The sequence below is a fragment of the Chrysochloris asiatica genome, unplaced genomic scaffold (genome assembly GCF_000296735.1).
Source record: "Chrysochloris asiatica unplaced genomic scaffold, ChrAsi1.0 scaffold00067, whole genome shotgun sequence".
NCBI lineage: Eukaryota > Metazoa > Chordata > Mammalia > Afrosoricida > Chrysochloridae > Chrysochloris > Chrysochloris asiatica.
Genome location: NW_006408585.1, coordinates 156399 through 182116, shown reverse-complemented (window position 1 = coordinate 182116; position 25718 = coordinate 156399). Strand labels below are relative to the sequence as shown.

Here is a 25718-nt window from a genome sequence, read left to right as displayed (position 1 = left end):
AGGTGGGATATATCAAGTTCATATTTTGGCTCTTGTGGACTTGTTTTCATTTTCTTCAGCTTCAGTTTGAATTTGCATATGAGCAATTGATGATCTGTTTCACAGTCTGCCCCTGGCCTTGTTTTGGCTGATAATATGAAACTTTTCCACTGTCGTTTTCCACAGATGTAGTCAATTTTATTTCTGTGTATTCTATCTGGTTAGTTCCATGTGTATAGTTGTCTTTTATGTTGTTTTAAAAAAGGTATCTTCAATGAAGAAGTCATTGGTCTTGCAAAATTCTATCATGCAATTTCCAACATCATTTCTATCACCAAGGCCACCAAGGATCAACCACTGATCTTTCCTCTTTGTTTCTAATCTTTGCATTCCATTTGCCAGTTATTATATCACTACATCTTGATTGCATGGTTGATCAATTTCAGACTGAAGAAGTTGGTAGAATTTGTCAATTTCATCATCACTGTCTTTCGTAGTTGTTGCATATATTTGAATAATAGTGGTGTTAACTGGTCTTCCTTGTAGATGTATAGATATTATCCTATCACAGTCAGCATTGCAATTCATGACATATCTTGATATGTTCTTTTTGATGATGAATGCGATGCCATTCCTCTTCAATTTGTCATTTCTGGCATAGTAAACCATGTGATTGTCAGATTCAAAATGGCCAATACCAATTTCAGCTCACTAATGCCTAGAATATCAATGTTTACAAGTTTCATTTTATTTTTTACAATTTCCAATTTTCCTGGATTCATACTTCATACATTTCATGTTCTAATTATTAATGAATGCTTACAGCTGCTTCTCTTAATTTTGAGTTGTGCCCATCAGCAAATGAAGGTCCTAAGGTCTTAACTGCATTCATGTCATCACGGTCAACTCTACAGCTCTTCCCCAGTTGCATTCTGAGTGCCTTCCAACTTCAGGAGCTCATCTTCTGGCACCATATCTGACAATATGCTGGTGGCCTGCATCATGTTTTAATATTCAAGAATCTGGTGCTGACAGTGTTCCAGTGCTATTCATAAGGTTTTAGTGACTAAATATTCAGAAGTCTGTCTCTCCTTCTTCCTAGTTTGTCTTCGTCTGGAAGCTCATCTAAAACCTGTCCACTGTGGGTGAACATGCTGGTATTTAAAACACTTGTGTCCGGAATCACAGCAATACTCAAGCCACCACAGTACAGCAAACTGACAGACAAGTGATGCAGTCCTCAAAATGTGTTCTTCAGACCAGTACCGTCAGTATCATGTGGGCGCCTGAAAGCAAATTCTTGGTCCTCGCCCAAGACCTATGAAGTCAGAAACTCTATGCATGCTCCACACTGTTCCTCAAACACCCACAGCCACTGCACAGGTGCTTCCCTCTGCCAGTCATCCCTCTCCTAAGATGTCCTCAGGGTGCCTTCTCTCACCTCCCTGCTAAAACACCCCTCTATCTTGAGACCTTCCCAGGCACCATCACAAATGCTTATTTAGTCAATAAAAATTTAGTAAGTGATAAAATAAGAAATGATAGCTATCTTTAAAAATATTTGAAGACCTCAGAACAATCAATTATATTAGACCAAAAGGGCAAAACTATTTGCCCAAAGCCAAAGATGAGGAGGCAGGGGAGACAGGAAAACTGAATACATGGAACCGGGGATGTCCGGGAAGAAATGGGAAGACTGCTGACACATTGTGGGGATTGCAACCAATGGCAGGGAAAAATTTGTACATGAATTATTGACTGGAAAAATGAATTTGCTATGCAAACTTTCACTTAACGTACAATAAAATGCCATATATATATATATATATATATATAATATATATATATTTGAAGAGCTAATACACGGAAGAAGAATCTGAACAAGTTTTGATATCTGTAAAACTCAATAGTAAAAATTTCAAGGAGGTAGATTTCCACTCACTATGAGATGCACTTAACAACAATAACAATGAGATGAAACAAGAAGATGGGCTCCCCAGCTCTGGAAGCTGGCTGAGAAAGCTGATGCTTTCTCAGGGCCGTACAGCTCTCAGATTTAATGGAAAACCAGTTTAGTATTTCATGCCTCCGGTTTTCTCCCACTTAAGTATAGCAAGTACCTTAACATATTTTACTTGAAATAGCACATGGCGAAGAGTCCTGAAAAGATCTATATATTCTGAATACAGCTCATTAAGGCAACAGACATACAGCCTGAGTTCATTCTGTCTTTGGAAGTTGTTCTGGTTAGGACCTGCTCTGATTTTCTCAATTAAGAAGCTGTTACAATAACCAATCATATTCTCTCTTTCTGTGTTACGCACACCCATTACCCACAAGCTCCATTTGGATGTTAATACTAACCATCAATTCCATTCTAATGGCTTAAAGTATCTTGGTCACCTCTTGTTGTTGTTAAGTGCTGTTGAGTCAGTTCTGACTCATGATAACCCTGTATATGGTTTCTGAAGAATGGCCGGTGGGTTTAAACCACTGACCTTGCAGTTACCCGTCCACTGTTTATCCTACAGCACCAAATCAGGACTCCCTAGCCTCATAAGTCTTCATTATGCTGACCCTTGTGAAATCATTTGGTCTGGCAGTTCCAGCCATCACATTAGGTGTGAGTTAATTAAATGTTTGACCAAATACGTTGTTGTTGTTGTTAAGTGCCATTGAGTCAGTTTGGACTCATAGCAACCCTTTACAAGATTTCCGAGGAGCAACTGACAAGCTTAAACATCCGACTTTGCAGTGCAAATGGATCTTGCCAGCACGTTAACACACAGTGCCACACCAGGACTCCTTAACCACAGCAGGCTAATTTTTAAGTTGATTATCTTGTATGGCCATGAATGATGTTATAAATTTTCACAGAAAAAAGGTTCCCCACCCCTGCTTTAAAGTCTTCCCTAACCTCAACCCCTAGGTTGCCTTAGGTAGGATGAAGCTCATGCTCAAATGTAAGGAAGGGGCTGGGGAATGGGGAAGTGGCAAACAAGTGGCAGTGAATGTGCCAGGGCCCAGGGATTATAGGTATTTGCTCAGTCCTCCAAGACCCTCGAGGAACTAATGGGTGATTCTGCGCATCCAAATAGCAGCCCCTCTCTAAAAGGCTCCTCTGGGCCGATGTTTTGTTCCAGCCATGTAGTTTGTGCAAAACTTCCTACTAATTCTCCTCTTCATTCAAACCTGCCTCATTACTAGTGCTGCATTCTGGCCCTGGCAGGAGTACTCTTTTATGGACAGTACTTATGAGCTCTCAGAATGCAATTTTGCCAGCCCAAGAACATCCTGGGAAATGGGGTGTGAGTGCCACATGTCCGGATTCCAACCACAAGCACACTCAGAACCTCCCCTCCATTATGCAGGTGTAGCCTCCCTACCCACCGCAGCCCCCAGCACAGCACTCATTGCTCTATGAACAAACATATATCTCTTCCTCTCCGGCCTCTTTACCCACAGTTCATATAGTTCCTTCCTTCCTTCCTATTGCTACAGCTCCAGTGCTGGGCAGGAAGGAGAGTGTGGCAGAGAGAGACAGGAGCCCTGACTGTGTGAAGCTGGCAAGCAGTGGGAACAGGATCTGCACTGCAGAGCAGGTGTCCAGACCCCCAGGTCACTTCAGAGATGCGCCAAGTGCTGGGAGAAATACCCCAACTCCCAAGCCCTGCTGACTCCACCTGGTATTCAGGTGGTCCTGGTACTGCTTCACTTCCTCACTGCGTGGGTGGCCACTTTCCACCAGGCTGTTGGCAGCCTGGTTCACGCCATCAATCTGAGTCTTCAAATTCATCATCTCCTGGTCCAGGATGTCGAACCTGGTATGGACAGAGAAAGTGAGGTTTTGTGAGGCAGCAGCAGACATGTCATCACCTCAAAACCTTCTCCTTCTACCTCCTAGACATGATCATCTAGGTAAGGGGGTAAAAGGAGACAAGATGTGCTGACACACCCAATTTTCTGTTTCGCCGGTCTAATTTCGTGGATTAGCATTCTGGGCCCAGCTAGGAGACAGCTGGTTATTCACCACACAGGTCAATGACTCAACAGGGAGAAGGGGGCTGCAAAGGGGTTACAGTAGGAGGGGGTGTCAGTAGCCCCAGGGAGCACCTACCATGGCCTCTACTGCCATAGTGGCTACTCTTGAACTCTGATTCAGCTTGCCCTGCCACCTTGAGCTGAGATTCCGTTCCCAGCCAAGTGCTTCCTGGTGGAAGAAGGGAGGGCTGCATAGGTGGGGTGGGAGAAGGATTGAGTGGCACTGAAAACCAAGCCTTCTGGGGTGCTTCAAGCACCAGCACAGGATCAGCTCAGCACTGCTCCAGGGGGCAGCCTCTCCTCCCCAGCCCCCTGGATTCTGAGTTAGGATGCTGAGATACCACACAGACGGCCGGCATGACTCCTATGCCAGAGTGCTGATGGTCTCAGAGTCCTAGAAATGAGAATGGCTTTGTAGATGAGGCTTTACAAACTGGGTTCTGCGGTTTAGAGGGTGACACAGAAAGCCAGTGCTGCTGGGGTCCAGGGCTCTCCTACATTGAGAGGACCTTCACTAGTCCCTCTGTCCTATGTCACGGATGCCATATACAAGCCATTTGAGCAAAGACTACTGCAGTTGATAAGAAATTGAATAATGGACTAACGATACCCCTTCCATTTTGTCTTGAGAAAACCAAGACCCTTGGATGGGGAAGGAGGAGGAGTGCTGTGAAATACCCAAGGCCCAGAGCTAAATGCAAACGTGTATCTTCTAATGCCTGTATCCCACAAGAAAGGGAACCTCATAGCCTCTCAAACACAACCTTTGCTGACTGGCATAAGCAGTCTGTGATCAGTTGTTAACTTAAAGGTTGGTGGTTCCAGCTCACCCAGTAGTGCAGCGAAAGAAAGGCCTGGCAACCCACTTCCACAACAATTAAGTCAGTCATACCCTATGGAAAATGGAACTTTTAGCTAAACAGCAAGTTGGCTGGCTCATAATGTACTAAATATCACCCTAGAGCACTATACCCTTTTAAAAACGTCTGTATGGGACCAAATGCTAAAGCACAGATAAGCAAGCTGGGGGGAGGGGAGAGAGGGAGTTCATGAAATTAATTCAATGGGAAAAGAAAAACTAGGACAGGAATAATGGGAATGTTGATACACTGTGAAGAATGTAACCAGTATCACTGAACAATGCGTGTAGAAAATGTTGAATGGAGCTGATTTTGCTGTGTATATTTCCAACAAAGAGACAATACAATATTACTGAAACAAACAAATGGACAGCTCAACTGCAAGCATTGTTTGTTTTGTGTTTTTAACCAACCCAGGTGGGTGGTGGTGGCCTTGGGGGGAGGGGTGGGTCACCCCAGCTCTGACCTGTGCTGCACGACCTCCAGGTCCTCCAAGGTGTCCGGGAGTTCCATCTGGGCCAACCACTTCTCCTTCTCACCCATCCATAGCTCGCAGGCGTCTGTCTCCCCAAATACTGTGTACAGGTCCAGGGCATCCTGTAGCTTCTGCCCACGCAGAGCTGCCTGAGCCACCACCTGCTGGTAGAGCTCCCGGAGGGTCTGAAGCCGGTTGGTCACATCTGGGGAATCCCGAAACTCTTGTGGGAAGCCTTGGGCCTGCTGTTCCAGGTGCTCCATCACTCCATGGCTCTCTTCTAGCTCCTTCTGGAATTCCTTGTGCTTCTTCCCCAGGGCCCGTGTGGCCCCTTCATCCTGGCCCACATCTTCGCCCGAGAGCAGCCGGTGGGCATCTTGCAGCCAGGCTTTCAGGTCATCAGCATCACCTTGGAACTGGAAGAAGGTCTCAGCATCTTGGAGGTTCTTCTTGCGAAAGGCAGCCAGCTCCTTCAACTGGTCCCATTGGGCTACCACCTCCTTGACGCGGGCCTCAATCTGTGGGTGTCCAAACTGCTTACGTGCAACCATGCCCTCAGCCTCCTGGAAGATCTGCTCCAGGTGGGTGTCCAGTCCGTGAAGCTCATCCTCAAAGGCCTTATGCTTGCGCTGTAGGATGAGCACACTGGTCAGGTCCTTGCCGTAGTCCAGGGAGGAATAGATCTGTTCCTTCTCCTTGATCCAGCTCTCAGCCTCATCCATTTCCCAAAAGAATTTCCAGAGCCTCTTGGACTGCTGCAGCTGGGCCTTTCGACCAGCTGCCATGTTGCTCAGCTCCTCGAAGCTCTGCTGCAGGTGACTGACTCGGTCCTGAATGACTTGGGGGTCGCAAGGCTGGTACCCTAGAGAAGAGGGTGGAAGAAGGAAAGAGAAGAGCTCATTTATAGACAAGTTTCTACCAGTTACCAGGCTAGAAACACATGATCTAGAGCCTGCTGGCTCGCTAGGCAGGTTCTGGATTGATTGCTGGGGTCCTAGTCAGAGGCATATCTATAGAAAGTAACATCTATCACAGAAAATAAAGAAGTCACTTTGAGGATTTAGGTATGCCTGAAGCAAACCAGAGTATTCTCAATTGCCTCATATGCTTGTGAAAGCTGAACAATAAAATAAGGAAGACTGAAGAAGAATTGATGTCTTGAAGTATGGTGTTGGTGAAGAATAGTGAATATACCATGACTACCAGGAGAATGAACAAGTCTGTCTCAAAAGACATATAACCAGAATGCTCTTTAGATGCGAGGCTAGTGATACTTGGTCTCACATATTACCAAGAGGGACAGTCCCTGGAAAAGGACATCATGCTTGGTAGCGAATCAGCTAAAATGAGGAAGATCCTCAATGAGATGAATTGACCCAGTGGCTACCACAGTGTGCTCACACATGGCACTGGACCGGGCAGTAGTATATTGTACATACAGTCGCTCTGAGTCAGAACAACAGCAACAACAATGACAATTCATTTTAAATTGCTGAAAATCTCCAAAGCTGGCAATAGAAATGTCAGTGGTGAATAAAAATTGCTCATTGGCACCTCCCTCCTCCAAGTGACATCCAGGACATGTTCTATCAGCCTCGACACACCTCTGGTCCTGTTTACTCTGTGGGCAGATCCAGTTCTTTATAATTGTTGTTGTTGTCAGGTGCCATCGAGTCGGAACCGACTCATAGCGACCCCATGCACAGCAGAATGAAACAATGTCCGATCCTGGGCCAACCTCACTACTGCTGCCACACTTGAGTCCATCAATGCTTCTACCTGGCCAATCCATCTCGTTGGGGGTCTTCCTCTTTTTCTCTGACCCTCCATCTTACCAAGCATGATATCCTTCTCCAGCAACTGTTCCCTCCTGACAATATGTCCAAAGTATGAGAGACAAAGTTTAGCCATCTTGGCCTTAAAGGAGCACTCTGGCTGCACTTCTTCCAAAATTCTTTATAATTAGTTCCCACTAAAATTACAGGTGTGCGTTAATGCATCAGAATGCAAAGTCATTTGAACTGCAAGGTCGGTGGTTCAAGCTCACCAGCTGCTCCTTGGAAACCCTATACAGGGTTGCTATGGGTCAGAATCAACTTAATGGCACTTGACAACAACAACAACAACACCAAAATTACAGGGATGGAGGGATATTAGAAATTTGGTCAGTTCTCAGTAGAAATGTACAACATGAAATGATTTTTAAAAAGGAAGAAATCAAAAGAAAAGAAAACAAAAACCCCCAGTCACAAATTTCAAGGCAATTCTTAAAAGAGGCAGTGAAGTCTCTTACTTAATATCAGAAACCAGAAACCTCAACTGTCTCAGCCATGACCTGAACTATCTATCCGAGAGAATGGAAGACAGATGATGCCTTACTAGTACTTGTAAATCTCTTTCTGACTATAGAGTATCAAAGCAGTTGCCTGGTCTCTGGAGAGTTCTGCAGTTCCTCAAGCTCCTTTCTTGGACCATTAGTTGGTGAAAGAAGCAGAATTCTACAGCTAATTCCAGTGGATTTCTCCAGGCCAGGGTGCTGAGTCAGACCATGGGACTCTGGCATCAGAGACCTCACCTTGTCCTTCAGTGAACTGCAGGGTGGCTTCGGTGATGGCCTTGACTTTGTCCCCTTGGATGGCGATGTCGGCTTCCATCAACTTGTGTTTCTGTAGCAAGTCCTCTACCTCCAACAAGTGCTTTCCAAACTCCGCAGACAAGAGGTGAGCCTGGCAAAGGTGCAGGATGGAGACAACAGGGGAAGTGAAGAGAGCTGCACACTAGGAAAAGAGACCCCTCCAGTGGGAAGGTCCCTGGTATGTGATCCAGGCTGAGCCATGGAAAGTGGCTGGTGTTGGGGATGGAAGAAGCTACAGAGGACTCATCAGACTAGCCTTACGGAAGATCAAGCCCACACTTGATGTACTGAATGTGTCTCATGGTGGGGTGCCGGGCCTGTACATTTTTAGAAAGCTCCACACAGTCAGTTCTCATGTGGATCATCAGTTGAGACCCACTGGAATGGAAGGAAAAGAGAATTTTAGGACTCCTTGGCTGCCCCAACCCTGACTCCTCTGAGGTCTGGATTCTAACTAGAATCAAGCTGTGGATTCAAAGCCTCACTCTTCTGGACTCTGACTACTGTCCATCTCTTCTAGGCCCTGATGGTTGTCACCTTTGCTACTACAAACCCAAGATTTCTCCATGATTGGAGATGTGCTGGTGACGTCACCTGGGAGCACAGGTGATGTCACCAGCACATCCTTAACTGCAGCACATCCCTAACTGCAGGGTCAGCACTGGGTCCCAAGGTGGCTACTGTGTGTGTGTGTGTGGGGGGGGGTTGGACAGGCAGCCCCCTGGAGCCCACCTTGATCTCATCCATCCAGTCGATGCTGTGCAGCATGTCCTGGAAGAGCTTCTGCAGCGTCAGGGTCATCTCAAGCCTCTGGCGCCGAGCCCGCAGCAGCTCTTGCAGGTAGCTCCACAGGCGCAGGATGTTATCCTTGCGGGCCGTGATGCGCTTCTGGTCATGGTAGGTCTCCTTCTCCAGCTCCTGAGCCAGGTCTTCCAGGGCCCTCACGCGCTCCTCATAGGCGGCCGTATCTGTCTCAATGGCCTCATGCTTCTTCTTGGCGGCCTCCACAGCCGCCAGGTCATAACCAAAGTTATCCTGTCCCACAGGGAGATAAGTAGGCAGTGCAGTCAGACTTCCCGAGTTCATGTGGCCAAACCCACCAGAGCCACTGCTGGATGAGAAACTGACTCCTATGAAGGAGCGGCTGCTGTTGGCTTTTCAGTTTAACTAACCAGAGTCAAGGCCCAAAGACTCAGTGTGACTTCACTTGCTGTGTCCTACATGTGTGTAGTGCTTCATGACTATCACTAACGGAGTCCTTTTGAGGCTCACTGGCACTCACCTACTGCCCTGAGTGGACTGTCCAGTCCTGGGCAGGAAGGGCTTCTTCTCCCTCAGACACAGCACAGCTGTAAGCAGATTGTTTACTCACGTGCAGTCTATGGGACACACACGCTCTTAGATCACTCACTACCCCCATTCTGGGAAGAAGTTAATTTGATTTCCAGCTCCAAGTGGGAGAGAACAGATGCTCTCATGGAGAATCAGCCCTGTGGTCACTTGTCACAGCCCCGGAGGCCCGAGTCCAAAAGACAATCTGATACACACAAGATGCTCTCTCTGTTTTCACCAGACTCCAGAGAACGATTACTTAAATGTCAACCCAAACCCCTGGGAGCTGGGTATAGCATTCTACCTCTGATGTGAATCTTGATCTACCCAACCCCGGAGAGCTGGGCTGTAAGAGAGACTTCTCCACAGAGAAGCTTATCCACCTGCCACCAAGAGGCCAGCCAGTCTCCAGCCCAATCAACTTCTGGGGTTTTCAGGAAAATGTCCCCTCTCCTACCATCCCCACGCGTGCTGTTGCTACCTGGGCCACAAGACGCTGGTTTTCATTGAGCCACGTCTCCCTCATTGCAGCCTTTCGGTCAAAGCGCCGCGCCAACTGCTCCAGCTTCTCCTGCCGGATGAGCTCATTTCTCAGGGCCAGTTCCCGCCGATACTCAGCTTCCTCTAGGCTTTCCCAGGCCTGTACAAGGGACAGAGAAAGAAATTGGCTCTAGACATCTTCAGGCACAAGAAAAACACTTGGGTTTCTCTTTAGGTTGATACAGTGATTTCTGTAATCTAGGCAGAGCCCGAGGCTCTTGATCAGGTGGTAGTAGATTTAAAGTTCTGTGATAGCCTTTTGGTCTCCACGTCTGAGCCAACCCAAGATCCTAGAAGCACTGGGGCCTTCCAGACCCCACTTAAACCTGCTCTTAGAATTTTGGCCTGATACAGTGTTATTCACCTCTGTGGTGCTCAATAAATTCTTAATGACCAAATGGCTACCTTCCATTCTATTAGAATTTCTGGATGGTGTTAAGTCTTCAAACTCTTCTGAGACATCAATGTCATAAGCATGTCCCTATTGTTATAAGCAGTTAATATTTTAGATTCAAGGGCAAACTTAAGGCCCTACAGAACAGAAGTTATGGAACTGTTTCCCAAACAATCGACTCTGTGTGTCTGTACAGTAGGCTAAACTGGTGGGTGGAAGGCAGAGTTTGACCTGTAAGACTAGGTTCAGATAACTGCCCACAATAGCCAGTATGTGTAACTAACAACACCAGAGAATGTGGCTTGGTTTACCCAGTGAGCATTTCCTTGTGCTCTTGTCAGGGACTCTATCACCCACTGGCAAAGCGAATGGAAAGTGTCACTATACCCGGTTGATGTCAGACACCAGTTTCCCATCATGTGGCGTGTACACTTTCTGATTGTTGGCTCTCATCCGGGACTGGATAGTAAAAAGTAGGACTTCCAGATTTCCCTTCTCCTGAAACCTATTAGGAACGCAGAGATAAGGAGATGAATGTCCAGATCCCCATAACCCCCAGAAATCAACATGGACCCCTGGCACCTTGGAGCTTGGATGATCAAACATATTTCCCTTAAAACAAAGGAAAAGCAGAGAGGCTGTATAGGTCTATTTACCCATGGAAACATCTATAATACTTACCAACTGAGATCTAATAGGGTTAGGGTCTGTATAATACAGATAGTGGAAAACACAATGCCTACTACAGCACTTGGTTCCACAGGGAAACAACTGACTGGGATATTCTGGTAACTCCTATAAATATCAAGTTTTGCCAATCGATACAAAGAAATGCTTCCCTGCTCTGCAAATGATTAAGGCTTCTGACTAGCTCTTAGTCTGTTCTTGATTGACTGAGTCAATAGAAACCTTTTTAGTAGTGACAATACCCATGGAAGAACATACTGCACTGAAAGCAACTTTCACCTGAGTTCTAATGAGCCAGATCTAGCAAGTCCTAAAGGCCAGCTGCTTCAGAAAGACGAGAAAAGGCTGATTACCAGGAAGGATTTAGGTGCAGTAGACAAGAACTGGCAATAGGACAGATGTCTGGAAGCAAGCTCCAGGTCACTGGGTACTGTCACATTTCTACACATACCTGAGTATATAGTCACATCTACATCCTCAATGTGGCAGTCAGGGATAAACTGTAAGTAAGATCCCCACATGGAGTCCAATCTAACTGACCTCAGGGCTCACAAGCACTTCAAGAGAGATGTACCCTCTAGCACTGCCTGCACAGCCAAAAGATAACACGCCCGGGGGGGGGGGGGGAAGTACCAGGTGGACTCACAAAAGACGTAATCTGTATTGAATTTAGGGCCTGAAAAGTGGGTTAGTGTCAAGACAGAAACTAGATACTTGTTTAAGGTACATTCTAGACTACATGTCTCACCTTTCCCTGTTTGATAGCCATGAATGGAGAGACAGGAGACGGGGGAAACAAGACACCAACAATGGTCTCAAAGTTGCTTCAGAAGAGCTGTACAGGCTAATGGGAGGAGACCTGGGATGCTCCCTGCATTTGTGCGCGTGTGTGTGTTTGTATGTGCGCCTCTGACCAGGTGCATGTGTGTGTATCTGTGTGTGCATGTTTGTGCACACAGGGATGTGTGGTTCTGTGAATGACCAGTGACAAATGGGCGAGGATAAGAAAGATGTATTTGATGATGAGTAAGGCCCCACACAAACAGCTCTGGGGCTGAGATTACAGAGGCTGTTGCCAGAAAACAAACCGTAGCTCAGTGCACACAGACAGAGGAGCTTTCCAGAACACGTTTGTTGGAGAGTCTGAAGCGTGAGATGCCACTCCTGCTCACCCTCAAGAGACCTGGGAAAGTCACCCTTTACTTTCTTTAGTTATGAGTCAGGAGTTACTGAGAAACGTCTGCTTGTTCTGTAAGCTGTTGTTGGGGAAAGAAACCCTGGTTCAGCGCTCAGCTGCTAAACAAAAGGTCAACAGTTTGAACCCACCAACTCCTCAAAAGGGGAAAGATATGGTCGTCTGCTTCCATAAAAGTTACAGCAGTTCTTTTGGGGGCAGTTCTACCCTGTTCTATAGGGTGACTATGAGTCAGAATCGATTCAAAGGCAGAATTGATTCAAAGGTTTATGGGTTGTTTGGGAGCAAGATGGCAACATGGGGCTGAAGCAGGTAGCAGATGTGAAACTCTTGAGTCTCTAGCATACACTTCAGAGGGCTGTTATTTCTCACTCACAAATGACCACCCCGAGTACCAGGCTCCCTCGCCAAGAGCCCTTACTTGGGTGGCTTCTCCACAGTGCGGTACGTGCTGAAAGCCTGTAGCTGCTGCTGGACACCGGTCAGGGAGTTGGCAAACTTGCGGCTGTTGAGGACAGTGATGGTCTGCTCGATCCAGGTGAGCAGGTCCGAGGCCAGCCCACTGTACTTCTCAATCATCTTCTCGGTCTCAATGGCATGGTCGATCACCTAACAAAGTACCATTCTCGTCAGAAGGGCAATGCCACCAAGGGAGACCTCAGCGAGGTGCCCCTGAAATGGGGCTCACACCTTCCAAGGACCGGAGTGTTTTAGGGTGGGTTTGTCCCCTGACTGTTGCTAAAGGGGAAAGAGTGGACTAGAAGTGGGCAGAGTCCTCTTCAGTAGGGGGGATGGCCCAGTGAACCCTAACCTTATAAAGAAGTGGCAAGTTCATTGTGGATACCAGTCACTAGAGTGGCCAGAGGTTTGTTCATTTTTAAATATTAGGAATTCAGGGCCTGAATTCAGGCACTATCTTGGAGTCCTGGTGTGGTACTGCAGGATAAACATTGGCCTGCTAATCACAAATGCAGCAGTTCTAACCCACCAGGCTCCTTGGAAACCCTATACAGGGTCGCCATGACTTTTTGGAACTCTTTGGTACTTAACAGCAACAACAGCTGTTAGGCACTGTCTTTACTAAACACTAAGTACACAAAGATGAATGAGAAACAGCCCCCACCCTTGAGGAGCTAACAGCCCAGAAAGGGGAAATAATCCGGTTTGAGGGTCTGTCCAGTGCATTGGGTTCCTGGTATACCACAGGAGCCTAAAAGATCTGGAGCCACAATATACCAGTAAAACTACACTGTGTATCTGTGCACACGGGAATGTTCCTGAGATGTGGGACTCCAGGTTTAACATAGGGGCTCAGAGCTGCTGACCAGAGCATCCTTCAGGACAGGCCATCATCCGCTTTGAAGCAGCTGACGTAACAGTGGGTGGCTTCAGTGGGAGTTAGTGATGAGCTTACTCCCCTGCTGGCCCACCGCAGCCATGGCCCAGACACAAGGCTCTCACGATGGAGAGGGAGCATCTCACCCAAGCATGGTGTGATCAGTGGAAACGAGGGGTACTCCGGTTACCTTGCCCACACGCTTGCCCTCCACTGCCAGGACCTTCATTTTGGAGAAGTAGTGGTAAAATGCTACCACGTACGTGATGATGGATTTCTCGTCAGGGTTTTCTGTGAAGACATCTGAGAGGAGGAAGGGTATACTCTCAGACCAAACTGGAAGCCAGTCAAAGTAAAATAAAAGTCAAGCTCAGTGGATTTATTCCTCCCTGCTCCTCCAGCGCCAAGTTCAACCACAAAAAGCAAGTGACAACTGAAGGGCATGAATGGAAAAGTAATAGATCTGCAATTTTAAAGACAAAATGAAAGAAGGAAGAAGCAGGATCCTGATGCCATGATGGCCCTCCAAATGGGCCAGGTGAGGTGTCAAGAACCAACTTGGAGGGAACAGGGGCCTGGAGCAGAGCTCTGGCCTTCCTACAACTCCCACATTATATCCACAGTTCACCGGGCACCTGGACTAACCCCGACCAGCTTCCAGGTGCCCTCCATCCAGCACAGAGGTACCTTCTCCCTTCGCTGAAGAGAAGGGCCTGGCCAGGTGGGTGTCAGCTCACCTTCAGGGTCAAGGAGAGGGATGATGCCCAGCTGACGCTCAGCGACGTCAAAAGCATGCTCCAGGTTGTGTCGGGCATTGGAGTCCTTCAGCTTGTCAAAGTCCATCAGGTCAGGTCTGGGGGTGAAGGCTGACTGTTAAAGGGGAGTGGTCACAGCATCCCCCGGTCACCAGGGCAGCCCTGGCATGCAGGGAGATGGCTCAGCAGGAGTAGGAAGAGAAGGCAGAACTGAGGCGAGGGAGCAGCCCAGAGCACCAGCATTCGAGGAAACGGGCAGCAGGCATGACAGAGCTTTAAGAAAACAGGGTGTGAGGAGATGCTAAGGGTGAAAGAGGAAGAAGTGACAGAGGTACCGTAACCTCTCTAAAAAGTGCAGCGAGTTCAAATACCCCAAGTGACTGTGTCTCAGTCAGTTCCCACAGCCTCTCCTCCCTCTTACCGGTGCTTATGAATCAGGGCATTGAAGGCCAGACCATCCTTCCAGCTGGAGGTGAAGTTGGTGACATTGACATGGGGGTAGCTGCATCCAAGAGAAACAGTAAGTCCAAATAAGACCCAAGAAATAGGTCTTTTTGGAGTCCCACAAAAAGGGCCATTACACCGGGAAAGGAATGAACTCTGGCCCTTACTAACCTACTTCAACACAAAGGACACAAGTAATTCCAGCAAAGGGCCCCACAAGGCCTCAAGAGGCCCAAAGAGTCATATATTCCCCCAGTAAACCCCATGATCTGATCCCAGACTACTTTGGAAAAATCCTGCGTTCCAGACCTCAAAGAATCAGACTACTAGGTTCTGGGTGGTGATGTCTAGTGTCCCTTGAGGTGTCAGTGCTTGGGGATCATTAGGAGGTGGTGGGGAATGTCATAGTGGCTGCTTCCCAGGCCATACCCTGCCGTCTTCATCTGGCACCATAACAGCAACGCATCCTTGGCTGAGCGTGTCTCCTGGCCTTCCTGAGTTTGCACTACAATGTCCTGGATCTGAGGATGGCAGGAAGGAGAGAGAACACGATTTGCATGTGGATCTGTGCCTCCTTGCCTTTCCCAGGGGGCCTGCTCCTGTTTCTCCCTCTGTAGTCATCCACTGGTATCACCAGCCCTGCAGCAACCACACTCTGAGGCTTGGGTCCCATTGCCCTGTCTTAGTCAGTCGGAATAACACAGGGCTGGCTTCCTCGCGTCCGGTAAGACAGCTCTCATTTGATAACTCTCACAGGATGCTGCAAATACACCCACCACATGACACCCAGATTCCTCCTCTGGATGTACAATGCCCTGAAAGGCTGTGGAACAATGTGAATGTTGGAAGGTATTGTATTTTGATTACTTGCTCCTCCAGACTTTTCACTCTTCCCAATTCCACTGTTATTAATATTTAATCTCACACACCCATAGAGAGTGAGCTGCTTACAGTCTTCAGTCTGCAAGTTGTATACTATCTCCTTCCTACTCTTACTTTCTCAAACTAGGCTCTTTCTGCCCTTACATGATTAATTAACCTTGGACTGCCATGCTAGGGGGAAAACCAGCAGGTAAAAGGCTTGTTTTCCTTCCATCACCTTTTCTAAATTTCTTTGTAAATAACATAGAACTTGAATTTCAGGGCAAGAAAAGAAAAAAATGTTTATTGAAAAATGTAAAATCAGATCTTCTGTAATATTTTTGCAATTTCTTGTGCATGATTAGGTATTTGAGAAAACACAAAAAATTACACACGTAGTTGTTATTGTTAAGTGCCATCGAGTCGGTTCCAACTCATAGGGACCCTGTATAGGGCTTCCGAGGAGCAGCTGGTGGGTTTGGACTGCCGACCTTGTGGTTCACAGTTCAGTGACAAGAAGCTAAAGATCTTCCCGCCAGATCTCAACCCAGCTACTAATTTCTGCTTTCTTTCTTAGAAGACTACCTTGCTGGCTGACTCCATGACTCTGTGTAATGCAGAAGATGGTTACTCCTTCCTCTCTCTAAGCATTATGCCAAGACACGTTTCTATCCTGCCAGAATGTCCACAAGAACTCACACTTAACTCGTGATTTTATAAGATTCCCAAGCCCTGCCTAGTCCAGAGAGGCCCCCTCCGCTTTCTCTGCCACAGAGAACCCACCTGGAAGCGAAGGATGATGGTCCAGATGAGACCCAGGACCAGGCGGTGGTTGCCATCAACAATATCATGGGATCCCATGTTCTCTAGGTGCACACGTTGCTCCTTGAGAAACTGCAGGGCCTTGTCCACGTTCTCCAGGCAGTGGATGCGCATTTTCCCCTTCGTGGGCTTGGGCTGGGGGACAGCAGTGGCTCGTGGGCATGGAGGGAACTTACCTCATGGAGAACAATTTCTGTCATCAGCCCCCATCCACCACCCTGCTGGTCAAACTCCTGTTTCTACAGCCACGTCTTCAACATGCTCAATCCTTCCTTTCAGTAAAGTTCAGAGGTTTGCCTCCTAGATTACCCAGAACTCGGCTAACAGGCTGTATCTGGGTCTTCTGATGGGCTGATGAATAGCATTCAGAAATAGCAACACAGTAGACGGCTAACTGAACGCTTACTATGTGCCAGGCACAGTTCTAAGAATTATTTACTGCTGGTTGGTGAAGTTCTTGCTGTTAAGTGCCATCAAGCTGGTTCTGATTCATAGCAATTCCATGTAGGGTTTCTGAGAAGTGGCTGGTGAGTTTGAATCACCGACCTTGAGGTTCAAACCGAACTTGAGGTTGAGTGCTTATCCTATAGCGACATAGCAGGACTGGTGATAAGAGTGGCTTTCAGCTCAGTGACTGATAACTGGGTCAATCCTCTCAACCACCTTCTCCCCATTTCTGAATGCCACCAGCTAAATCCTAGGAGACCCTCATTGATGAATAATTGTATAAGCTGAAGGGTTCCCAATAGTAACTTGATAGTGAGATTTTAGCGTATGGTAAGAGGCAGAACTCCAGCCTAGAGCTAAAGGTAACAGAAGAACATGACACTTTTTATGGTACCTCAGAGTGCTTTCTCAGGTACAGGTGTCTCCCCCATTTTACACACAGGGAAAAGAGAGACAAAGTTGTCCTACCCGAAAAGCCCAAGGTCACAAAGGAAGTAACTGAACAAAACATAAACTTGATCTAGTTCTCCTTTAAGGACAACACAACTGTCCGATGGGTAAAAACTGACAAGGCTTAAAATACATTTCCACTTGCAAGAGTTATAAAACACACAGCAAAATATCTTCCATATTTTTCCTCTTGATTCCAAGACGGATAAAAATATTTCCATCTGTGTAACAGGAAATCCATAAATCCATATATCTTAGCCTGTATGAGGAGGCCAAGGGTGGGTTGGGTCACTGAAGGTCAACTCCAGATGCCCAGACCACATGTGAGAAAGGCAGGAACTCTGCATGGCTTCTGGGAGAAGTACATAGTGATGGAGATGGCCAGAAGGAGGCAGGAAGCTCAGGGAACTCAACTGGCTGCATGGACATTTGACATCACACATACTCACCTCTTGGAGTCAGAATCTCCTAAAGGAGCAGGGAGAATCCTTGGAAGACCATGGGAACTCAAGATATCCCCAGACCATGTCTTTCCTAGAGAGGATTCAACCACACCAGCCATAGGGCACAAGGAAAGAGACTGAGGAATGGGGGGAGGGGGGTGTTTTACCAGCATCTCTCCAGAGAGCACCTCCAGCAACTTAATCAGCATGCGACCATCCCGAAGGTCCTTGTAGAGGTCAGTGATGCGGCAGGACACCCTGGCCAGATGCGAGTTCACCCATTTTGTGAAGGTCTTCTTCTGAACAACTTCCCGCTCATCTGGGTGGAAAGAAAGATCTGGGTGAGGTGTCTAGGATTGGCAAGGTCAATCTAAAATGGTGCATAAGGGTTTTACCTCAATCCTAGGGTCTCCCCATCCCTGGCTGGGGAGGTTGATGTATCCATTCTACCCCCTTCCTGGAAGCATTGGTGATCAAAGATCAGCTTATTGGAAATTCAGGTCCACATGCCATCAGACTAGGACAATGAAGAGATGCCTACAACCACCACTACCTATACCAATCCTAGAAACCTTATCAAGACACCCCTGATTCAGCCATCTGCTTTTCTGTACCAGTCAGAATGTTCTGTACTGTTGAGCTCAGACTTCCATGCCACGTTAACCCATTCATCCATCTATCCATTCATTTAACAATGTTCTCTCTTGGCTCCTTCACCCCTGCCCTTCTGCCTTCATCTAACTCCTATTCATCCTTCAGGAGACAGTGCAAACAGTGTTTCTTGTGAAAGCTTTTCCTGACCCTCTCCACTAGATTCTTGTTGTTGTTAAATCGTGTTGAGTTGGTTCCGACTCATAGCGACCCTGCATAGGCTTTTTGAGGAGCAGCTGGTAAGCTTGAACCATCAACCTTGCAGTTCAAACTGACATTGCTATCCAGCACATTAACCCGCAGCACCACACCAGGACTCCTAGGTTAGGTCACCCGTTATGTGCCCTGACCCACATCTGCTTGCCTCCAATATACCTCTGTTCACACTTGTATTAGTTGAAGGTTAGTCTCTTCTACAAGATTATAGGCTTCATGAGCCCAGGGAAGCCTGTCTGTCTTATTCACCTCTATCCCAGAGCCTGGAACTTGACACAAGGTATTCCAAAGCTGTGTTTCAGCTGATTATACAAACATCTATTCAACTCTTATTATGAGGTAAGGACTCCTTGGCATAGCACCGTACAATAAGCACTGGATTGCAAAATCACAAGGTCGGCTGTTCAAACCTACCAGCTGCTCTTTGACTCAGAAACCCTAAACAGGGTCGCTATGAGTTGGAATTGACTCGATGGCACTTAACAAAAACATTATGAGGCAAAGTCTCTGGGTGGTGTAAACAGTTCATGTGTTCAGCTGCCAATCAAAAGAATGGAGTTTCAAGTCCACCCAGAGGTACCTCAGATGAAAAGCCTAGTGATTTACTTTAGAAAGCTCAACTACTGAAAATCCTATGGCTAAAACCTGGTGGCGTGCTGCAGGGTAAGTGTTCGACCAGAAGGTTGGTTTGAACCAGAAGGTCGGTGGTTCAAACCCACCAGACGCTCCACAGAAACCCTATACAGGGTTGCTATGAGTTGGGGCTGACTGAAAGGCACTAAACAACAACAAAACCAAACAATAATTTAGCTTAACGGAAAACAGAAGAGTGAAAAAAAATCAAAGACTCAAGGGGAAAAAATTAGTCCACAGGACTAATGGACCATATGAGACACAACCTTCACTACTCTGACACCAGAAGAACCAGATGGTGCCCAACTACCACTACTGACTTGAATAGAATTACAATAGAAGGCCGTGGACAGAGTGGAAGAAAAAACAACAGTAGAACAAAACTCAAAATCATAATAAAAAAGCTGACAGAGACTGGTGAAACCCGTGCAATTCGGAAACTAAACCCACCTCCGGGGATCAACTTTCAATCAAACAATAGGTAAGCCTATAAAGTGACCAATGACAACAAGGAGTAACATACTTTTTAGACCAATCAACTGTACCAGACCCTAAAGCAAGCACAGGCCCCAAATCAAAGCTCAGAAGGTAGAAGGGGTAGAAAAGAAGAATAAACAAAACCAGGGAACCCAGAGAAGAAGCGGGAACAGCGCTATTATCTTGTGGGCATTGAAACCAATGTCATGAAACAAAATGTGTATGGAAAACTCATTTGCTCTGTTAACTTTCACCCAAACCACAATAAAAAGGTGCTTTTCTTTTTATTCAAGTTTAGCTTAAATAGTTAAAAAAAAAAAAAAAGTCCATTCTTACTCCCAGAATGGCAGGCAGGACATCTCAATTTTCAGACTTGGGAAACTGATACGACACCCCCACCCTGAATTAGTTTCAGGTCAGAACTCCAACCCAGGCCATCTGGACCCTTGTTTCACTGGTTCAAGTGGAGTGCCCTGTACAAATAAATGTTGGTGGTCCATCCAAGTTTTGGGCTGGAGAAGCTTACAAAGTGCAGGAAAGAAGATAGAAGATGGGAACAGTACAGAGGAAAGGGAAAGAGTGGGGATGGGGAGAAAGCGAAAGAGAGAAAGGAGTGGCTGCAAAGATTTCAGGACTCCCTGGGAGTGGGGAGGCATGCGTGTAGTGGTGGTGGGGTGACAGACAGATCAGAGTCAGGACAGACTTAAAGTGGCCAGCCAAGAAAGGAAGAGTGGCCGAATGTGTACTCAGCTGAGCTCAAACCTGGGCAAGGCTGATTTTCTAAATTAACTCTGATTTAACAACAAAAAGAGGCGTTTAGCCAGCTCTGCCCCAAGGGTACAATCTTGGCAGTTCCTGAGGCTCGGATCATCAAATTCCTTCCTACTTTATGGCTATTTTAGTGTTAAGAACTCAGCCCTTTTATTCATTTGTTCATTCATTCAACAAATGTTTACTGCATGACTGTTAGGTGCCAGGCTTTGAGTTGTTGTTATTCATTAAGTACATTTCAGTCAGTTCCAATTCACAGCAACCCTGCATAGGGTTTCTGAGGCTGTAAACCTTTGAGGGGGTGGAAAGCTTTGCAGTCTAATGTGTATCTTCCGGAGACACCATGCTGGGTGGTGGTGGGGAATACAAGGACAAGAAAGACAATACCTATACTTTTGGCAAAAACAGGCCCTGGTGATACAATGGCTGCTGACTGAAAAGTTGACAGACTGAACTCATCCAGGAGCTCCCTGATTTGGTAAAATTCCAGCCTAGAAAACCCTACGGTGCAGTTCTACTCTGTGACACGGGGTTGCTATGAGTTGAAATCAACTTGGCTGCACCTAATGACAATGCTTGAGGCATACACACTTTTATAGTAAATATGATGGGTGCTTGAGCGATACATAGCACGAGGAAAAATACTACGAGTGACAATACAACTCATTAAAATAAAGATCAAATTAAAATGGTATTCATTCTGGGACTCAGGACAATGTTTCAAATTGCTGATCCACTGGTCAGAAAGCAGTTGTGTTTTCTGGGGTTTTAGATTCCTTGGGGCTGGTAACAGTGCTACAGCACTTTCCCTAAAACCCAGTTCTTCCTTTAAGCAGTTTACCCTCTAATCAGCTGCGGATTCTTTGACCAAGGGGCTGAAAAGTTTAGTCCTTTAGAGGCAAGCATCTCAAAAAACCAAGGTCCTTTCTTTCTCCTTTTCCCTGTTTTTAAGAACCCCAACACTCCATTACATGGAATCAGACCTGTGTATTTGTGCTTGGCAAATACACACCCACAGCCATTGAATCAATTCACCATAGCCGCCCAATATGGGACACAGATGAACTACTCTTTAGGACTTCTGACATCGTAAATCTTTGCGGGAGCACATAGCCTTATCTTTCTCCCGTGGAATGACTGGCGAGCTTGAACCAATGACCTTGCAGTCAGCAACCCAAAGCTTAACCCACAGTGCCAACAGAGTTCCTTAAAGGGTAGGAAAGAGCTTCTAAAGCTCTAGCGGGGAATCCAGAATTTAGTCATAAGCGACTGCACTCTTCACTGGCACATATATTGGTGCAGAAGTATCTGAAGCCACCCTTAGACACCACACACCCCCACTGCCCAGGCCTCAAAATGTTAGAGCCACTAGCTTAGAGACAGACATGAGGCAGCCTCCTGGCCGCCTCTGATTTGAGACTAAAGTGGAATTGCCCAGAATCCCCAGCACCCTGAGACAAAGGGAGGACTCCAAGAGGCTAATGCTGATCTTGAGGACAGAAAAGGCCCAGGGGTGGGAATTAATCTCCATTAGTTAATTCGCTCTTGCTCGCTTCTCCACAAGAATCACTCACCACATTCCCTCCCAGCATGGCCAGGCCTCATCTGGCCTCAAGCTGAACCTAGAATCTTGGTGGTGGGGTTAGGCAGGAGACACACCTGCACACTAGTCCCACTGCCCCCAGAGGATCTGGCCCATTGATGTGGGAAAGAGACCTCAGAGGCCCTGCCAGTTGGAAACTACCAGCCGTTCCTCAGGAGAAAGATGAGGCTTTCTGCTCCTATAAAAATTTACAGCCTTGGAAACCCTATACAGGGTTGCTATGAATCAGAACCAACTCCACAGCACACCCACAACAACAACCATGCCAGAAGGAGCCTTAGTGGTGCAGCGGGTTAAGTGTTGGGCTGCTAACTTCAAGGTCAGTGGTTCAAACCCACCAGGAGCTCCACAGGAGACAGATGTGGCAGACTACTTCCATAAAGATCACAGCCTTGGAAACAGTATTTGGTAGTTCTAATCCGTGCTATGGAGCTCTGGTAGCATAGTGGTTACAAATCGGGTTGCGAACCACAAGGTCAGCAGTTCAAAACTACCAGCTGTTCTGTGGGAGAAAGATGAGGCTTTCTGCCCATAGGGTCGCTATTAGTTGGAAGTGACTCCTTGACAACAGGCTTCAATCCTTCCAATGTGAGAGACAGTTGTGGTTCGGTGACAGAACTCTCACCTTCCATGAGGGAGCCTGGGGTTCAGGTCCCGGCCAATGCGCCCAGGCACAGACACCACCTGTCTATCAGTAGAGGCTTGTGTAAGCTTCCAGACTAGGATGGACTAGAAAGAAAGGTCTCATAATCTACTTTCCAAAATCAGCCAATGAAAATCTTGGGAATCACAATGGTTCGAGTTCCAACTGATCAAGGCGAGGGGACAGGACCCAGCAGTGTTTCTTTCCATGGTGGGAGGGGCTGACTCAACAGGAACAGCCTTGTAGGGGTTACAACATCATGGCCTGGCTCAAAGGCCCTGGAGAGCCTAGAAGACACTTGTGCTCTGCTAGCAAACCCATGGCTCTCCATTCTTCTTCTCCCTTCCCTTCCAGGCTGCAGCCCTTCGCTTTCCCCAGAAAACGCATCTTCATCTTAGATCAGAAAGTGAGAATTACTGTCTGTGGATCATGACTTGGGTTGGTCTTTCTTTTACCGGTGTTGTTAAGTGCCGTAGAGTCACTTCTGACACACAGTAACCCTGTACAGAGTTTCCGAGGAGCAGCTGGTGGATTTGAATCTCAGACCTTGCAGTTAGTAGTCTAGTGCTGATCCTATAGCACGGCACCAGGACTCCCTTCAAAAGTCTGAGGTCAAAGAAACCCATACCACCAAAATTTTCCTCAAATATTTATCTGCTAATAAGTGAGTGGAAAGTCCTAAAAGCCATAGCTGGCACACAGAAAGCTGGCCATAACTGTTAACTATTACTAGCATTATGACCACTATTATTACTACCATTACCATCTGCAGATCCCATCCCCAGATACCATGGAGCACACAAGGCAGGTTTCCCTCCATCCCCAGGAGCCTCAAAATCCAGTTGAGGAGATGTTATGGATCAAATTGTGTTCCTCAGAAATATATGCTGTGAAATCCCAACACCTGTATCTGTAACTATAGCCCTGTTTGAAAACAGAAGTTTTCTTTTGTTACATTAATGAGGTCATAGAGTGGATCCTAAATCTAATCACTACTGAGCTCTAAAAATGACAGAACAGACACAGAGACACATACACAGGGGGGAAAACCAATGCCAAGGAAACTAAGAAATGCCAAGGACCTCACAGGGTTACTGAGCCTTATCTTCCCTCAGAGCCACACCCAGATGTCAGATTTATAGTTTCTTGAACTGTGAAACATAAGCACCTATTCTTTGAAGCCACTCACTTGTGGTATTTGTGTTATGGAAACACAAGGAAATCACAACAGGAGACAAGGCACAAATACATAGTTAATTCTGCAACCACACAAGAGATAAAGGGCAGCTCATTTTAATAAAGCAAAAGCTGTCATAAGGTATTATTGGATTAGTTACCGGATAAATGGTTCCTACAATAACTATCAAGGAACTCTGGTAGCATAGTGGTTACAAGCTGGGCTGCTAACCTCAAGGTTAGCAGTTCGATACTACAAGTGGCTCCGCAGGAGAAAGATAAGGCTTTCTGCTCCTGTAAAAATTTACATCCTCGGAAACCCTGTACAGGGTCACTATGGGTCGGAACAGACTCCACAGCACTTAACAACAACAACACAATAACTATACAAGGGGTTAAAGAGGAGAGAGGTAATTTCTAATTAGAGTAGTCAAGTGGGACATCGTGAAGAAAGTACGTAGACAGGTAGAGAAGGAAGTGGGGGGTGGCAGTGAACATTCCAGCCTAGGAGACCAACTAAGCCTAACTAGGTTGTTGTTGTTAAGTGCCGTCGAGGTGGTGCCGACCCATAGCGACCCTGTATAGGGTTTCTGAGGAGGAGCTGGTGAGCTTGAACCACTGACCTTGCAGTTTAACCGACTTTGCAGTCTAACACATTAACCCACAGCGCCATACTGGGACTCCAAGCCTAACTAAGTAGAGAGGCATTAAAGGAGAAAGCTTGTTCAAGGGCCACAAGATAGTTACAGGTTAAAAGAAAACACGTGGACCAAAATGGGGGGGGCTACAAAGGCAAGAAGTGACTGGCTTACAAGTTTTCAAGAGGGAACCTAGATCCAGAGGGTGTGGAGGAAGGTAAAATATGCACTGAGTAGTAGTCAATCTGCCTAGGCAGGGCTGTTAAGTGCCATAGAGTTGCTTCTGACACATAGTAACCCTATACAGGGTTACTGAAAGGAAATGCGGATAGGTCTCTTGTGATACAGTAGTGAATAATTGTTATCAGGCCTGATTGTGAGGGTTCGAAATGTAAAGGTAGATGTTTTATAGCAAGGAGGGGAGTGATTAACTTTGCAGTCTAGGAGCGGTGGTCCCTAGGACCATCAAGGGAGAAGAGCAGAGAGTGGGACTCTACTCAGAGAAGCAGTGATGCCTGAGATGGAGGTAGAGATGATGACGTGGAGAGATGGAGCAGCTGGGGACTTTAAACCCAGAGAGGGAGAGGGGCTGTGTGCTGAAGACCTGAGGGTGGCAGAGGGGGTGGGGAGGGGGCAGACTTGTAGGATATACCCTTTGGTTGGTTGATGATTCATGGCAATGAAATGATATACAATAGGATGAATGTAAAACTAATGTTCTCCCATGTAAACTATCACATAATTCACAATAAAACATTTTTAAAAAGAAAAAGAAAAGAAAGCACGTAGAAAAGAGATTTTAAACAGGCTGTAGAAAGCCTCAAATGATGAGCGAAGAAATTCAGATTTTATTTGAGAGCCAAAAGGAACCACTAATGTGTGGCAGGGTCATTTCTGGAAATATTAATTTGTAAGACAGATAAAATAGCTGAGATTATATTTCAAAAGAAATGTGCAAACTCTAGAAGAAAACCTTAAATGGCTCCTGAGGTATACTAAAGATTTGAACAAATGGAGAGGCATACCAAGTTCTTAGATAGGAAAACAAACACATGTCAATTTTCTCTAAATTAATACATAGATTTAATATTATTTCAAACACATTTAAGCTATGTAACTCAAAATCCAACAGTCACTCCTTGGAAACCGTATACAGGGTCACTATGAGTCAAAACTGACTGGACAGCATTAAATAACAACAAATGGGTAAACTT

At 46.4% G+C, this 25718-nt stretch overlaps 1 protein-coding gene across 2 annotated transcripts in view; it reads right to left on the bottom strand.

The window, feature by feature from the left end:
- The window catches only part of SPTB (spectrin, beta, erythrocytic), an 82897-nt gene that overhangs the window by 43326 nt on the left and 13853 nt on the right, over positions 1–25718 (bottom strand). For both annotated transcript variants that reach the window (XM_006864557.1, XM_006864558.1), the window contains exons 2-14: positions 17864–18015; positions 16318–16491; positions 15103–15194; positions 14651–14731; positions 14212–14327; positions 13665–13777; positions 12560–12747; positions 10644–10761; positions 9804–9962; positions 8723–9025; positions 7931–8081; positions 5347–6217; positions 3663–3800 (exon numbers count right to left, since the gene is read on the bottom strand). In XM_006864557.1, the coding sequence (XP_006864619.1) occupies positions 3663–3800; positions 5347–6217; positions 7931–8081; positions 8723–9025; positions 9804–9962; positions 10644–10761; positions 12560–12747; positions 13665–13777; positions 14212–14327; positions 14651–14731; positions 15103–15194; positions 16318–16491; positions 17864–18015 (2656 nt within the window). The remainder of the gene's footprint in view (positions 1–3662; positions 3801–5346; positions 6218–7930; positions 8082–8722; positions 9026–9803; positions 9963–10643; positions 10762–12559; positions 12748–13664; positions 13778–14211; positions 14328–14650; positions 14732–15102; positions 15195–16317; positions 16492–17863; positions 18016–25718) is intronic.